At 39.2% G+C, this 17779-nt stretch overlaps 1 protein-coding gene across 1 annotated transcript in view; it reads right to left on the bottom strand.

Moving 5' to 3' along the window:
* DPP4 (dipeptidyl peptidase 4) overlaps positions 1-17779 on the bottom strand; it is a gene marked incomplete at both ends in the record, with an annotated part of 95298 nt that overhangs the window by 6048 nt on the left and 71471 nt on the right. Inside the window, 4 exons of the mRNA XM_080689390.1 lie at positions 7404-7468; positions 10968-11067; positions 11674-11728; positions 14666-14860. Of these exons, the coding sequence (XP_080545516.1) occupies positions 7404-7468; positions 10968-11067; positions 11674-11728; positions 14666-14860 (415 nt within the window). The remainder of the gene's footprint in view (positions 1-7403; positions 7469-10967; positions 11068-11673; positions 11729-14665; positions 14861-17779) is intronic.

Here is a 17779-nt window from a genome sequence, read left to right as displayed (position 1 = left end):
ATGTGTCCATTTAAGGTCTGATTGATAGTCGGGAAAATAATTAACTGCCCTATTTTAACCCAACCAAATAGGATAGTCCTCCTTTGCCTATGTACAGAAACAGCAATAAAAAAAAGGAAGTGGATGACTAAGTTAGAAGCCGAATAGTCTATCACCAACTACTAAAAAGGAAGCTCAGAGTGATGCTCAAGCAAGAATGCAATGGTGGGGCAGTTGGCACTCTGCTGAGGCTAGAAGCTTCCGGAGAGCCCCGCTGCCAGCAACAGTCTGGCAAAGAGAAGTGGGAAGGATCGGTCCAGTGGCAGTGCCGATTCCACAGCATCTCTGTGAGGAGCTTTTCCTTCAAACCCCCAAGAAGAACCATCTGTGGCTGCTCGTTGGATCATGCTGGTTCCCCGGTTACCTTCCAACAAATAAATCTTTGTATTTTTGAAATAAAAGAAAGAGTTGATGAAAGTAGGAAAGTACTGTGAGAAACAGAAGGTATGACAATTTTTCAAGCTACCCCTGATGCCATCAAGGGACCATAAGGACGACTTACTTCCTGAAGATAATAATGGTGGTGGCTGCCATGTGTTGAAAGCTTACTTCATGGCAGTGCCTCGTGTAATAATTCAGAAAACCCTTTGAGGTAGGTCTGATTATACCCATTATCCAGACGAGGAGACTGAGGTTTGTAGAAGTTAAGTGACCTCCTCATGCTCATTCTGCTGGTAAATGGAGGAAGCTGAATTTGAGTACAGGTCTTTCTAACTCCAAACTCCAAGTTCCTGACCATCATATTCTATTGCATTTGACATCACAGCCAAGTATCTCATCACACTTCCCAGGCTCTTGTCACTGGGTTTAGTGGATAAAATCCCATTTGCTCAATAAGTGTCTACCTTGGGTTTACTGGGTTGCTCTACGAATTCTGCGACCTGCAGTCAATGCTGCATAAATAATATTAAGTGAAGCCATTTGGGGACGTTTCATTAATGCCACAACAGAGACCACAGAAAACACTTAGGAAAAATGAATCTGATCCACCATATCGGATGTTTAACTTGTTTACATCTATCAAACAACTGCACCCAGGAGATGCCAAGGAGAGAGCTCCCATCAACCCCAGACAGGGGGCTCTACCTCAGGCCTCTCAAGCAACACTGGCTTCTTTAAAGATCACACAGCAGTCAACATTTTATCAGCACTCCACAAACAAGTTAAGGTTTGGCTTAAATCTGAAGGTCTCTCTCCCTTTGGCATATTCTGGGATAATAGAACAAATGTCAAATCAGTACAAGATGGCATATTTACAAAATTGCACCCTGTTTTGCATAACCTAACGATGCAGCAGTTCTTAAGGATTGAACATTTCAAATCTGCTAGCAGAAGACTGCCAAATCTATGACTGTTTCATACACTTGCCAAAAGCCTATCAAATTTTGAGCAAAATGCAAAATAAATCTCCTCTACAAGTTAAATCAGTCCCTTCTGTGTGTTCCAGGCTGCCCTCTTCTCTTGGCAACAAGGCTTGGGACTTGGGCCCCATTTCTCTTGCCCTTGATCTTACACTTCTCTCGGTGCGTTCGCGAAACCATTCCTCCCCAGTCTAATGTCCTGCCTGATCGGTCGCCATTTGTCCTGTTCTTCCCACAGTCCTTCTTCTGTGCTATCCCAGGTTCATTGCCTCCTGTCTCACAAATCCCTGGGAAAACACTCTACCTGCTACTCACCTGTCTGCCTCACTGTGCGGTCCCACTACCCCAGGTGACCTGCATCTCCACTCTTCCTCTCCATCTTCCTTCATCTTTCTCTATTAGATTCAGATGGTAGCCCCTCTCTCCCTCCTTTCCTAACACTTAATATCAGTATATTGCTTAACACTTTCTTGTCTCGGCTTCTGCATCCGAAAAATGGAAATAATTAAAATACTTATCTTAGAGGTTTGAAAACTAACTCTTCATGCAAAGAGTTTGGAAGAGCAGAATAGTAGCCTGGTGACGTGGTGCATGCCTGCAATCTAAGTATTTGGGAGGCTGAGACAGGAAGGTTCACAGGTTCTAGGTCAGCCTCAGCCATTTAGCCAAACCTTTTTTTCAAACTTCAAAAAATGGGTTGGGCCGGGCATGGTGGCGCACGCTTGTAATCCCCGCGCTTGGGAGGCAGAGACAGGAGGATCGCGCAGGTTCGAAGCCAGCCGCGCGCGCTGGCTTAAGAGACCCTGTTTCCAAATAAAAATATAAAAATAGGTCTGGGAGTGTAGCCCGGAGGTAGAAGGGCTTCCAGGAACCCCAGTACCACCAAAAAAAAAAATGGTTTGGGATATAGCTCAAAGGTAGAACATCCCTAGCTTTAATCCCCAGTAAAATAAAATCAATCAGTCAATCAATTGATCAATCAATAAAGCAAGCAAGCTCAGGATAGTATCCAGCCACTGAAGCACTTAATAAATGAACAGCAGTTTCAACAACAAATGAATGAAGTGAGCGAAACTGGATGCCCTTGAGAGGAGTAGGGGAGGGTGAACACTAACTTCTTGGTTACTCCCTGTCTCCTCTGCACATGCTCCCAACATGTAAAATTCTTGGGGCTCCACAGTCAACATGTAGAGGCCACTAGCCTTTTCTTTTCATATTGGCTACTTTGTCATATTCAAGTTATGTGATTTCTGCCACCCCCAAACCTTGGCTTTTCTCTACCTATAAGAAATAAGCTTTTGAGCAATTAAAATACTAGGCACTTTGAATGAATGAATGAATGAATGAATGAATGCAAGTCTACATGTTAATATCTCTTGCAGATTTGACCAAAGACCCTGATGCACTGAGAAACCCGTCAATATCGGTCAGAAAACTCCCTTCTCCAAGGGTGACCGTATGTGCTGTTTGCTTACTACCTCTGGCTGTGAGTGTTGCCTCTTTGTTGCCTCTTTGGATCCCTGACTTCTTTGCTCCAATTTGTCACCATTTCTGTCATTTGTGCACCAAGGCTGACTGCAGAAAAACTGTGTCCACAGAGCTACAATAATCATTAGCTAAGATTTGTCACCCTTTCACTTTAGAGCCTCTGGGGTCAGCTCTTTGGGGTTTTAGGGAGATGAATGTTGTCTTTTCTCTTTTAGTTCCTTGTATTTAAAAGTGACTTGAATTAGGTTTTTAGTTTGTTTTTTTTTAACACTTTTATAGGTGTATTATAGTCTTTTTTTTTTTGTGGTACTGGGGTTCCTGGAAGCCCTTCTACCTCCGGGCTACACTCCCAAACATGTTTTATACTTTTATTTGGAAACAGAGTCTCTTAAGCCAGCCCAGCTGGCTTTGAACCTGCCCGATCCTCCTGTCTCCGCCTCCCAAGCACTGGGATTACAAGTGTGCGCCACCACGACTTGAATGAGTTTTAGAGTCACTGTCAAGTCAATGCATTAGGTCTAAGCCTTAGGTCCTTGGTCCCCTAATCAATATGCAAGCCTTGAAACAATAGGAAAGGGTATTCCTTCTGATTGCAGCCCTACAGGGGCATGCCTCAGCAAGGAGAATGCGGACCAGCCTTCAGCAGGGTGCAGCTGAAAAACTCACTACATGCCACATCCCTGCCTGTTGCATTCACCTCTGCAAACAGTTCCTCGAAATTTCTTTTCGGCAACACTGTCATGCCTTTATTTCACACCTCTTAGGAATCCAGGTTTCTCTAAATTCTTCCAAATTCAGGTCATTAATGACCAAACAGTGAACCTTTCCTCATCTGAGTTTTATAACAAATTGCATTTGCTTCCAAAGGCTATAATTCTGGCTCCTGCATCAATGGATTTGTAGCTAAGAACTTGGACAAAGATCTCAGCTTAACTCAGGGTGAGCTGCTTGTTCCTGATCCTCAATGTACTGAAAAGAGTCACGGGTCCAGACTAAATGGCTAAATGGGAATAGCTTTAAAATATTTCCTTTGACCCGAAGAATTGTACCAGATAGAGAAAGCCTCTAAGCAACTGTCTTTGTCTTTTCAAGGAGAAAGGAGGGAGGGAGGGAGGAAGAATGAGGAAGGAAGGAAGAGAGAGAGAGAGAGAGAGAGAGAGAGAGAGAGAGAGAAAGAGAGAGAGAGAGGAAAAAAGCAATGCAACCTGGGAAAAAAAGTGAAAGATGGGGTCCAGAGGGGCAGCTGGGGCCTTGGAGGAAAATAGAATCTTTGAATGTATTCTTGCCAGAGACAAAAGCACAGGCTCATTTAAAAAACAAAGGAGGGCAGCTTTATTCTAAAGCCTGCTGTGCACCAAAAATAGGCACTTAGATTCAGTTCCCCACATAGACTCAGTTCTTCATATTACGAGGAAGCAGCTCACCCCGGTTGAGACAGTTCCGTTACTGCACTGCCTTGCTTTCTCCTGCCCACCTTAACTAGCACCCTCCCAGATAATTCCTCCGAGTAACACATTGGGAACCTTTAGCTCCCTGGTACTGGCAGTTTTAATGTGTCCATTGCCAGCAATGCATTTCATGCCAAGAAAACCCGACTCCTGGCGTGGAAGGATTAAACAGTCCTCGGGTGCCATCTGTGCAGTGAAGTGAGAGAGTGACTTTGTGCACCCAGTGTGTGCGTGTTGCCATTGGCAGTAGGAAGTGACTTCTATTTACATGACTACCTCACGCAGGGAACACCTAAGGGGAGGGTTGAAAATGGCCACCACTATGGAGTACCAGAGTTGGGGAAGAGGGGGGTTGGTGTGGGAAAGAGGCGCCTATAGAAAAGAATAGAAAAAGATACAGCTTGGAATGGCAGATTGAGACTAATTATCCTATATAACTGTATAGGGAAGGCTGGTTAAGAGCAAATCTACTGTGGGCTGATGTTTGTTGAGATGCGAGGCAGGTGCCAGGACCTTCTTAGATGTTAGGGTTTGAACTTGGTCCTGTGGTTCAGGGTTCAAAGGCACTCCAGATGGGATTTTTAAAAACAAATTTTTGGACTTATTATGACCACGTTTCAAAGTTGGGGGTAGGATCTAGGATGTGTACCGCTGATGGTTCGGGAGTTAATTAGTACTTCGGGATAGCTCAGAAAGCCTTTTGGCAATCAAATTTAAGTATTCATATTGGCTCGTTAAGAAAATTTATGCTGGCTGGGCATGGTGGCGCAGGCTTGTAATCCCCACGCTTGGGAGGCAGAGACAGGAGGACCGCGCAGGTTCTAAGCCAGCTGCGCACGCTGGCTTAAGAGACCCTGTTTCCAAATAAAAATGTAAAAATAGGTCTGGGAGTGTAGCAGGGAGGTAGAAGGGCTTCCAGGAACCTCAGTACCACACACACACACACACAAAAAAATTATGCTGTAATATGGGAGAATTGATGAAGGAATGCAATCTATATCACAATGTTTCCTCTCAAAAGTTTTTGTGTTAAATTCGTAAGTCTTTTAAGGTTTATATACCTTATACAAGGAAATCCAAAGAATATATTGTTGAGGACAGCCTTGAATAAATAACAGTCCTGCAGAGGGGAAAGTCCAATACACAGTAATCATTCATTCAAGATAGAACCCAGTGAGAATTAAGAGGGCCAGGAACAGTGGCACATGGTAATTCTCATGCTTGGGAAGCTGAGACAGAAGGATTTAAGGCCAGCCCCAGCAATTTAGTGAGACCTTGTTTCAAAATAAAAATCTAAAATGGACCGGGAGTATTGCTTGGAAGAGGGCTGAGCATCTGACTCAGAAGCAAGATCTGGACTGAGCTGAGTAGACAGGAAAGGGCCATAAAAATGTTGTAGGTTGAGTCAGTTTCCTAACTCTGGGAAATGGACAAGCTCAGGGGAGACAAACTGATTACTGTCATAGAAAAAGCTAAGTTGTGGTATGGCAGCAATGCCATTATGAAGGAAGGAAAGGGTGTCTAAAGACGTACATGGGATATGGAGAAGACAGAGTAGAAAGAACTGAGTACCAAGTATCAGATGGGAACATTAACAAGAAATGGGGATAACCTGATTATGGGAAAGCTTTGTAGGGGAAAGGAGACTTATGTGCCCCCTTTCCTATCTTAACTGAAAAATACGGAAGAAAACACATGCATACACACATAGGCACTAACACAAACACACTAACACCCACCCCACACACAGACCTGATAGTTAAGTTGAAAGTAATGGGTAACACGAAAGCATATGCACTTATCTTGCAAACCTGGACATTTTGAATTTTATTGTGTTTTGATCAGATGTTTTCAGAACCCATAGTAATCATAACAACATCTTACAAACATGTTCAGAGTGATGCATTAACATAAACCCCATGTATTGAGAGCCATGACACAGATGAGGAGAAATTATGTTCTAATGTCATTCTTTTTTTTAAATTGATTGATTGTCCTGGGTATATATATATATATATATATATATATATATATATATTATTGGTGCCTTATAGTCACACGTCATAATGTAGTGTGTGACAGGCACACAGCACTTGGTGGGCTTCCCCTGGCTCCCTCCCCATCACTCCCCTTCCTTATACAAGCTATTGAGATTGGCACTGGTATTCTCATATAGGTACATAACAGCAATGGAAGTGCCCCTTTTTAAACCCCACCCACTCCCCTCTCTCCACTGGAATTTCTCTAGGAAGAGTTTTGAGCAGTCTTCAGAGAATAGGAGCACCAGGGATTAAATTACCTTGTCATCGATAAGTTTTCATTTAGTTTTTCCCCTTTAAGTAGTTTAGTTTTCATTTCTAAAGTGACAAGTAGAACCAGGAAAGTTTTATCAGGATCAGAGTGCTGGAAGGATTCCTACATAGGCAGGAACTTGGAATTGCATTAAGGTGGCTCTGCTGTGGCATCCCACTATCAGCTGCAGCCAGACCATGTTTCAAATGCCCACCTCATTTGCAGAGCAACTTGCCTGCTATGTCTCCCCTTCAAACAACCAGCTGGTTGGATGCTATTCAGTAATATACAGTTAGGGCTTTTCAGGGTACTGCACAACTCTATCTACCCCTCACCTGCATCACTCAAATCTCATATTTAAAATGTATGGCTATGAGTAAGAAAATTATAGGTTTGCATATATGTCTTAATTATGATAATATAAGAAATTTTAATATATAGCTAAAGGTTTAGAGAGTGTTCTGGGCTCTAAGGGAATATGTCGAATTTGACATGTTTTCTAAACTGAAATTTTTATAATTAAAGTAATTATCTGGTGTTTCTTTGTATTTCCAAATGAATGCATATTGTGACCTATATAGCATACGATAAAGACTATAATTATGCAGAATAGAGTAGGAAAGCTATTGGAGTATCTCTAAACCACCTGTGTTATTTCTTTTTAACAAGAAATTTTTGGAAATAAAAATATATTTTTCTAGAATAGATACACTTAAAAGTTATTTAAACTATTGATAAATAAGTTATAAAATGGGCATAGTTCCTTATTACTTACTCTGTAATGGTCAAGGTTGTCTTCTGGAGTTGGGAGACCCATGTAACGCTCTGTGTACACTGAGTCTACAAAGGAAAAAGGAAAAAGCTGAGTTGTTACAATAATAACTTTTCTTCTGTTTATTTTGTTATGATATATATTTTCCTGTTATAAGTCATATACAGGTATATATTGCTGCCCTCAGAAGTATCTCTTCCAAATTTGGTTTGTTAATGTAACCAGAGATACAAATTCCTAGACTGCCCATTCAGTCTCACAGCTCTCCGTACTCAACCTTAACCCAGTCACAGCCTTCCTCCTGGGGACAGAGGGAGATCAAATTAGATGATCTAAATCCCAATCAATAATTCTCCTACAGAAAAGGCAAATGCGTCGTATGACCTGTTCAAAGAAAGTCACTAAATGCCTCAATTGCCTTGAATTTTTGGTCCGGAGACAAAAACATACTCTAATTTTTGACAATTGATTTTTTTTTCCTTTGGAAACTCCTAGCAATGATCAATCACTAATTGCTTACTTAAATCATACTTTATATTTTGACAGTTTGGTATTCACTATAATAAAAACAATTCAGTTATCAGTCCCATAAGGGTTCAGCTACATATCATAATGCAGCTTAAACATCGTTTTCCCTCATTTTGTGAAGAGGTCTCAATTTCTGTGTTAATACATTTGGGCAGCCGGCCGAACGCTTGTAATCCCAGTACTTGGGAGGCTGAGACAGAAGGATCACACAGGTTTGAAGCCAACCTCAGCTACTTAATGAGGCTCTCAACTTAGTGAGACCCAGTTTCCAAATAAAAAAAATACATAAAATAAATCTGGGAGTGTAGCCCAGAGGTAGAAAATCTCTGGGTTCTACCCCCAGTACCAAACACACACACACACACACACACACACACACACACACACACACACACATACTCACATACACACACAAACACTTTAGTATCGTGAAACAGATTACATTAGTATAGATGCTGAAATTACATTAAGATCTTATGTCTATTAATATGATAAGAACAGGTTGCATAATTGGTTTGGTTATCTTTGGATAATTAAGCATAGTTCTTGCCCAAATTAAAAAAAAATGAACTCATACATTATATATATTTGCCCTAAAATATTGGACAAAATGTATTGTGGCCAAATTCCAAATTTCAATATAACTTCAGAGATCTGACCTGTTTTGAAAACTACTTACATAAGTGACCAGAGTACCATAAGTATAAGAATGCTCTATTGCCATTGTTCTATATAGATTAATGGCTTAACTATCACTATAATTGTACAACTATTTCAATATTAATTCTCTTCATTCTTTAAATATATATATAACTTAAATTCAACATCTAATACTTTTTGAATGACGTTGTAGAATAAAAACCACACTGATGAATATTAGTTGTATTTTTCATGCCATTTCTATGAAAATATAGATATTTTCCTCCTACATTAGTAACAATCATATTTTATTATTTTATAATTTTATTTTTAAAATTTTTATATTGGTTCATTGCAGTCATGCATCTTAATGGAGTACATGATGGTAGAAGCATACATGCACACATCACTCAATTACCCCTTACACAATACCCACCCCATTTCCTCCTCCTCCCTTCTATGATTGACTTTGATATGTTTGTGAATGTGCATCTTGAATATGAGAGAATTTCCCTCTTCCCCCCTCCCATTCCCCTCAGTTAGGTCACCTTATTTTCTCATCTATGGTTCTCTTTGTCTAGAGTTCCTCCTATGACCCATTTTCTCCCTAGCTTCTGCATATGAGGAAGAGCATCCGATTTCTTATTTTTTGTGACTGACTAATCTCACTTAGCATAATGTTCTCCAGTTCCATCCATTTCTCTATAAATGATGTAATAATTTTATTATTTTAATAAATGAATACAAACTGAAAATAATTTTATACACTAGAGGACACTCATAAAATTTTAATGTTTTAAAGGATATTTTTAAATAGACGATCTTTATAAATGCTCATGTCTTTCAAATTTAACATTTAAAAATTAATAACAGGTTGTATATTTGATAGAAGGAAAATGGCCTTCAAGCACAAAATAAATTCCCCCCACCTTTTTCTGCTTTTTAAAAACATATACCTCTTTATTATTTATCCTCACCAGGTTTACATGTATAAAATCTAAAAATTTTTAAATAGCATTTAAAATTTTATGCATAAGTGCATAATGAAGTTGTTATTAACTTTTAAAAATATGCTTTGAAATAGCATTTACATACTCCTTTTATCCAATCTTTGAATAAAATTGTTCAAATTTATACATATGTAAAAACTCTATTAAGTTCCTATATATTAAGCTCATCCATATACATTTAATGAGGTTCTCTTACTATTACGTTTTTAAATTCAAAGATTGTTTCTATTAATATATTGACCACCAGAGGTCTCCAAAAACAAGACACCCAAGAGAACAATTAATATCAAGCAGAAAAATATGATATAAAAATAATTCTATTTTGTGAAGAACAAATGGTAATTGTGCTCTCCAATTTTTTTACCAGAAAAATAGCAGTATATTTTGTATGCTGGCTTCTATTGACTAAGACTTTATTTATTTATTATTATTTATTATTTATTTATTTATTTTTGTGGTATCAAGGAGTGAACACAGAGACAGTCTACCTTTGAGCTACACCCCAGCCCTGTTTTATTTTTCATTTTGAATCACAGTCTTGCTAAGTTGCTAAAGGCCTCAATAAGTTGCTGACACTGGCCAACAACCTGTGATTCTCCTGTCTCAGCCTTCTAAGTACTATGAGTGCAGGCGTGTGCCACCATGTCCAACTAGAGAAAGACTTTAAACAAGGGTTTTCCATATTACTTGCACTATCATCTATCAGGCTATAAAGTATTTAATAACCATATTCATTATCAGTGATCCTGTACTTACATGACATAAAGGATTCAAAATGGGGTCAAAGGAGGTATAAGAAAATTCTGCACCTCTTCCCCTCTGACTCTTCCTTCATACCTAGCTTTCCACTGCTCATTCCTTCCCTTTATACATTGTCCTCTTAGAAGTTATGATGCCTTATCAAATAACAGTGTTTCAATGATGAAGATAATATCCTAGAGAATCTTTCACCTTAGAATAAGTAGTCAAGGGGAAAGCCCTCTGGAAATTCATTTGTCCTGTTCATCTCTTTCCACCCAACATATATTTTACCTTTACACAAAAGGGGAAGAAAACACACATATTTTATTTTGCTAATATATGAAGTTCCCAGACTCAAATTAAAATAAGGAAAGGTTTATCTGAGAAATGTAGCACTGGGGCTATTTTGAAATTTGGAAACAGAATTTGTTGATTAGAATCTAAGTGTGTAAATAATATATAATACCACCCAGGCTTTTATAATAGCAGAATAAATGAGATCATCTTACTACAGGCACCCACAAAGAACCCCTAAGGTGAATCAACCTGCTATTTGCTGTAGACACACTGAGACTTTAAAGGAATGGTTCTGTTATTGACATTTTAAGTCACACTTACTGTTTCACTGTACCTGGCAGCAGTTACATACCATAGTACTCCCACCGTGACACAGGTGCCACGGCTATTCCACACTTGAACACGCCGCTTCCCGATCCCAGAACCATTGAGGTTACGTACCCTCCATAAGACTAAGGAATGGAAACAGTTATTTTTATGGAGGTAAAGGAATAAGGACATATGGTAAGCGAGTCGCAGTTTCCACATTTCTCACATCTTTATATACTGTGCCTCTTCAGAGATAGAAAGCATGGTATAGGAGGCTTAAATTGGCCTTAATTGGGCAGTATCTAAAGACTACACTTTCAGAACCCTGGTCCCTTTTCTTGGTAGATGAAAGGAGAAAAAAAAAAAAGCAAGGAATATTTGCTGATCCTAGTGACTGGGTAGTACCAATTAAAGAAAAATAAATAAATGAAACAATAATCACAAAATCTTTACTGAATGACTCATGAGAAGTCTCCTTTCTTTTGGCCCTCATTTCTTCTTCCTCCTTTCCCATCTCCTCCTCTCCTTTCCTCCCTTCTTCTCCCTTTTTCAATTCCTTCCCTCATCAAAATAAACAAAGGAGCAAGTCTGACTCAATACAGACTCTAAAGGGTTATTGTTTAGAGATATAAGATTGATAGGCATCATTTTTATTTCCAAATGTTTGCATATAAAAATTAATCTTCTCTAGATTATACTAAGAAATGCATAGAAATTTATCAGACTGATTCAGTCAAACAACTACTCACCCAGCCCCAAATTGCAATTCTTTTGCTGTCCACAAATCCCATTTTTGAAAATTGTCTAAAACACATGAAAGAATTCCACAAATCAGTTTTGCACTGTTTAGAAAACTATGACAACTGAATAAATGTGTAACTATCCATTTATTATCTCTTTCATTCTTTTTGAAACCAAGATGGATAACAATCAGTATCACCCGAGATAAATCAATATGACTGGAGATAAATGTCTACCATGTTAACTTAAGACCCAGATGAACAGGGTTTACTTTCATTGGAGTAGAGTCCACAAAGTGTGTGTTTGTATGTGTGTGTGTGTGTGTGTGTGTGTGTGTGTGTGTGTGTATGTGTGTGTGTGTAATTCACAGAAAACAAATCTTGGCAGTTTTTTTCACAGCTTTATATAAAAATTTGCAGCCCAGATGCACTTTTTTTTACATAATTGAATTTAAATCTCTCCAGATGTTTTTCAGTTTGAGAGCATCTGCCCCTGCAGTGGAGAAAGATAAGGGCATGGAGAACATCTGGGTAAAGCTTAGAGATGTAGCTGGGCCCCCTACCTGAAACCTTAAACACCACTGTCTAAGTAACTCTCTTCTTAAGCTGGGTGTTGATTAGTCAGCTCTGCACCATTAAATAGAAAGTACTTTTTCCTTGGTGGATCAAGAAGTTCTGCCCCTAAACTTTCAGCTTCCAGGATTGGAATACAAGCTAAGAAATGAGACACCTATTTTATGCACCTATTTCTTAATCTTAGCCTTGCATCAGAGGAAATATTTTTACTTTTCAAAAAATTTAGCAAATGGAACATTTAACTTTATAGTGTTATGAGAAGTTTGCAGGTTTTGCATTGGTATAAATGTGACTTCAAGAGTCTTCTTGTTTTCAGTTGATGTTACTGATTCTGAGTTAAGTAACAGGAGAAAAAGTTAAAAAACAGTTTTCAACTCATCTTCTCCAGGTTAAACTTTCTAAACTTTAGAAACTCACACATATAGATACTACACTGAATCATGAGTGTACAACTTGATGAATCTTAACAGACTGAACATGTCCTTTAAAACTATGATTGGAACTGGGTGTGGTGGCGTACATTTGTAATCCCCACGCTAGGGAGGCTGAGACAGGAGGATCGCACAGGTTCGAAGCCAGCCTCAGCTACTTAGTGAGTCTCTCAGCAACTTAGTGAGACCCTGTTTCTAAATAACGTATAAAATAGGTCGGAGAGTATAGCCCGAAGGTAAAAAAAAATCCCTGGGTTCTACCCCCAGCACAATAAAAAAGTAAAAGAAATAAAACTATGATTTGTGCACACTGTCACAAGACTCCAAATCATGTCTATCTTTGCACAGGGATAAAATGAAGTGTTTCTCTTTTGTTGGATTTCATAAAATCGCACCTGAGTTTTTACCTGGTTTTGAACTTTAAGTTGGGTTATGCAGGATGTATACTTTTGTGTCTGGCCTCTTTCATTCAAAAGTGTATTTGTGAGATTTATCCATATCATGTTTAGTTCAGTTATTTTAAGTTGTATAAGTAGTGTTCAGTTATATAAATATACTGCAATTTGTTACGTCTTAACACGTTGTAGACTGTGGATACTTAATTCCATATTTAGGAGTTTCATAGGTCAGATTTGAGAGGCCCTGAAAACTATGACCACTCTGATAGAAGGCCACGTTGGATAGATAAAATTCATTTCAATCAGAGCTTTACTATTTTTATCTTTGTAATTGTCAAATTATTAATCATCTTCTCTTCTTTGGTTGTCTCTTTTCCTAAAGGTTTTTTCTCCATTCATTTAATCATTCATGAAGCTTTCTGCTATTTCCTTGCCTATGATTTCACAATATACCTCAAACCACACCACACATCAGGATTTTCCAGGCATCTGTGCAGTTTGTTATAGAAACTCAAAGATTACATTTTCCATTTACCAGTTGAGGCCAATTGAATGGAAGAATTGGAAGTAACACTGCATTCAAGCCAGGCTTGGTGGCATGCACCTATAATCCCAGTACTTGAGAGGCTAAAACCGGAGGATCATAGGTTTCAGACCAGCCTAAGCAACTTAGCAAGGTCCCTCATCAACTTAGCAAGGCCTTGTTTCAGAATAAAAAATAAAATAGGAATGGGAGTATAGCTGGGGCATAGCTGCCTATAGGGGTTCTACATCTAGAACCCCCTAAACAAAACAAAATAACTACATTCAAATCTTGATTTGCTTTGACAAGTTATCTGACCAAGGAGCCTCCATTTCTTTACCTGAAAAAAAAAAAAAAAAAAACAAAACACCCACTGACAGGGCTGCTGTGCAGCCTCAATGACAGTGCCCATGTGTGAAGCAGGTCAGGTACCACCTGAAGATGAGTAGCATGGGACCCTCATCATTCGTGAAAATCTGTTAAGCCAGACGGCATCTATTCATAATCCTATAAACTAAAAGCACAAAAAGAGGCTTGTATAAGGCACCTAAAAAAGCCTCTAGTTGTGCTCCACGAGCACAAGCTTGTGCTCCACACTTTCCCCAAAATAAAACAGTCACCTTCATCTAGGCTGTGGGACACTCCGAGGACATCATAGTTGGACCCCCTTCAACATAAATGTACACTGAACCCTACTTATCCTTGACTTTAAGGGCTGAGCTGGCTTGCTTCGTCAAATGTTTACTCAGGGGACATTTCTCCCTCAGTTTGCCCATGTGTTTGATGAATTTCAAATCGCCATTCTTAGAAGGCAGTAGCACATATGCCAACTCTCTTTCTAGAGTCACAAACAAAGATATTTAGAAAATGCTTTTTTTTAACTTCATGTAAATCTACAATGACATACCTTCCCCCCCATAAACATAATATCTTCACTAAAGATAAGGAAAGTCTTGCAAGGCAAGGAAAGATTGCAAATTCATCCCAGCACGTAAATTTGTTGCCCTTTCCAACGTTAAAATGTAAATTAAGGGGTGAAGTCAGATGACCTTCGGATTCATCTCCTCACTCACCTGGCTGCTTCAATTTGATCGTCAACTTCAAATGTTCCCAGTCTTCGGTTGATCGCGTGCATGATCTTATCTCCTTGGTAACCACTTCCTCTGCCGTCAAAGCTAGCTACTATGATGTTTTCTGTACTTGCAAGATAAGTGGCCCAGGTGATTCTGAAGGTAGCATCTGCTTTTTGGCTACAGGGGCCTGCATAGCTGTGAGAAAAATCCCAAATATCAAAGAGTACTTTCATTTTTCTTCCTTGGAGACAAGATGTGTGCCTCTTTCCCCCATCATGAGCCAGGAATCATGTAAGCCTCTGATATATGCAGAACAGCTCTTCTATAATTTGGCAAAAGGGCTCTAATGGCTGTATGCTGCCTTCAAAGATGTCCCTTATTTTTACCTTTTTTTTAGTGTGTGTGTGTGGTACTGGAGATGGAACCCAGAGGCTTTTTACCTCCGGGCTACATTCCCAAACCTTTCTTATACTTTATTTGGAAACAGGGTCTCACTAAGTTGCTGAGAGCCTCACTAAGTAGCTGAGGCTGGCTTCGAACAGGTGCGATCCTCCTGTCTCAGCCTCCCAAGTAATGGGATTACAAGCGTGCACCAACATACTCAGTTTGCTTTTATCTTTGAAGACTTCTATCAAATACAATTGTTCTAATAGTGGGAATAGAGAAGTTATGTTATCAAAAATAATGATGATGACAATAAATGCAGCTTTGACTATATCTTTCCATCTCAATTTAGGAATACTTCTAGACTCTGCCTCCCCCCAGGTTGAGGCTTCCTTAAGAACTTTATATATCACACACTGCATTTTTCCAAATTCCCAGCATAGTGTTCACACTAATATTCTATAAATCATTCTGAAATGGACCAAGAAGAGAGAATTACAACCTTCTATTAGAAAATAGGAGCTGGGTGTGATGATGCATGCGTGTAATCCCAGTACTTGGTACACTGAGATGGGAGGATTACAGGTTCGCAGCCAGCCTCAGCTACTTAGTGAGGCCCTCTGCAACGTAGTGAGACCTTATTTCAAAATAAAAAATAAGACATAGGGGTGAAGGTGTAGCTCAGAGATAGAATGCCTCTGGATTCAATCCCCAGCACCACACACACACAAAAAAAAAAAAAAAAGAAAAAGAAAAAGAAAAAGAAAAAGAAGAAAATAGGTATGTTGCTTGGCATTCTATTTATTAAAATTTTTAACTCCCTTGTATTTGCAATCATCACAGGCTATATCTATTTCACACATAGCTGTAAACACCATTTCTACCAAACCCTTTTATTTCTGCTTGTTACTTAAGAGACACTCCCTATAGCTCATTGCATATCGATTAAATATGTCAGCCCAGCATGGTGGTGCATGCCTCTAATCCATGGGATTGGGAAGCGGAGACAGGAGGATTGCAGGTGAGAGACCAGCCTCCATAATTTAGAGAGATTCTCAGCAACCTAGTGAGACCCAGGTTCAAAATAAAAATAAAATAGAGCTGGGAATGTGGCTGAGTGGTAGAATGTCTCTGCGTTCGATCCCCAGTATAAACAGCAAACAGTCATCTTTGCATGAGATCCATGACTCCTGAACACTGATCTCCACCGACTTCCCTCCCCCCCGTCCGTTCTTCTTCTTCATCTGCTCACTGCTTCCTACACAGGAGCATACAAGTTTTGCTTGCAAGCCTTTGGTAACATTTTCTTCCTCCTCAAAGGGGTCACAGTCAAAAGAACTTTAGTGTAAACAAAAATGCGATTTCAATTTTAAGCTAAATATCGTGCCACTCTAACTTTAAAGGAGAGAAAGCACGCTGAATTTCTTAGGTAAGTAAACCTCACATGTGAAACGCCTTGGCCCTGTCATGATGAAATTGCTAGACTGAGTCTGCTGCAGGCTAAGTATGTATCAAGGTACCTGCCTCCAAGATCGTTTTGTAAAATAGAAAAGAAAGGCTTGGACCTCAGAGGAGAGGAGGGGGAAAAACTGAACAGAAATGGGCATTAAATTTACCTTTTTTCCCCTTAAGCTTTCTAATTATGTTTAGAGAAGTTAAAAAAAAAGGAATATTTCTATTTTCTAAAGGATGCATTTTTTTTTAGTATTGGAAATAAGCCTAAAACAGTGTCAGTGAAGAATTAGACTTCATTAAATCAACATTATGCTTAACAAGACCAATAACTCATCTGAAAGTTTGAAATATCTGTCTTTCCATTTCTCAAGCAAGCGTGCTTTTATGTTTAGTTTTTATGGAACTGTGAATATAGTGGCACAAAGCAATGTCTGATATTAATAGCTATGCCTTTTTTCTACTAACAGAAAAATTTTGTCGCTGATTTTCAATTTCTCCCTCCTTCGTGTGATAGGCCAATCACACACATAGTTTTTTTGTGAGAATAAATGAAGTCAAATTAAGCACTTAATTAATGGCAGGTACCCTGCATATTTGTTGTCTTATTTTCATTTTATTTTTGTTTTCATAGTACTAGTAATTAAAACCAGGGGCATTTTACCTCTGAGCTATATCCCCCAGCCCTTTTTTATTTTTCTTTTGAAACAGGGTCTTGCTGGGTTTCTGAGTCTTACTACCTTGTTGAGGCTGTCCTGGGACTTGCAATCCTCCGGTCTCAGCCTCTCAAGAATTGGGATTATGGGAGTAAACCACCATGCCTGGCTGTTGTTTTATTATTAATAAAGGAAACAAGGCCAGGCATAGTTCAAGGTCAGCAACTTAGTGAGACCCTGGTTCAAATTTTTTTTTTTTTTTTTTTTTTTTTTGTGGTACTGGGGTTCCTGCAAGCTCTTCTACCTCCGGGCTATACTCTCAGACCTATTTTATACTTTTTTATTTAGAAACAGGGTCTCTTAAACCAGCGTGGCTGGCTTCGAATATGCGTGGTCCTCCTGTCTCCGCCTCCCAAGCACGGGGATTACTAGCGTGCGCCACCACGCCTGGCCAAAATAAAATTTAAAAGGTGAGTGTGGTGGCACACACCTGTAATCCCAGTACTTAGGAAGCTGAAACAGGATGATCACAGGTTCAAAGCCAGCCTCAGCAATTTAGTGAGACTCTCAGCAACCTAGTAAGACTCTGTTTCCAAATGAGAAATAAAACCAGTCTGGACAT

Source organism: Muscardinus avellanarius (assembly GCF_963383645.1).
Source record: "Muscardinus avellanarius genome assembly, chromosome: 2".
Classification (NCBI taxonomy): domain Eukaryota; kingdom Metazoa; phylum Chordata; class Mammalia; order Rodentia; family Gliridae; genus Muscardinus; species Muscardinus avellanarius.
The sequence above is the reverse complement of the archived record's forward strand: the minus strand, read 5'-3'. Positions and strand labels throughout refer to the sequence as shown.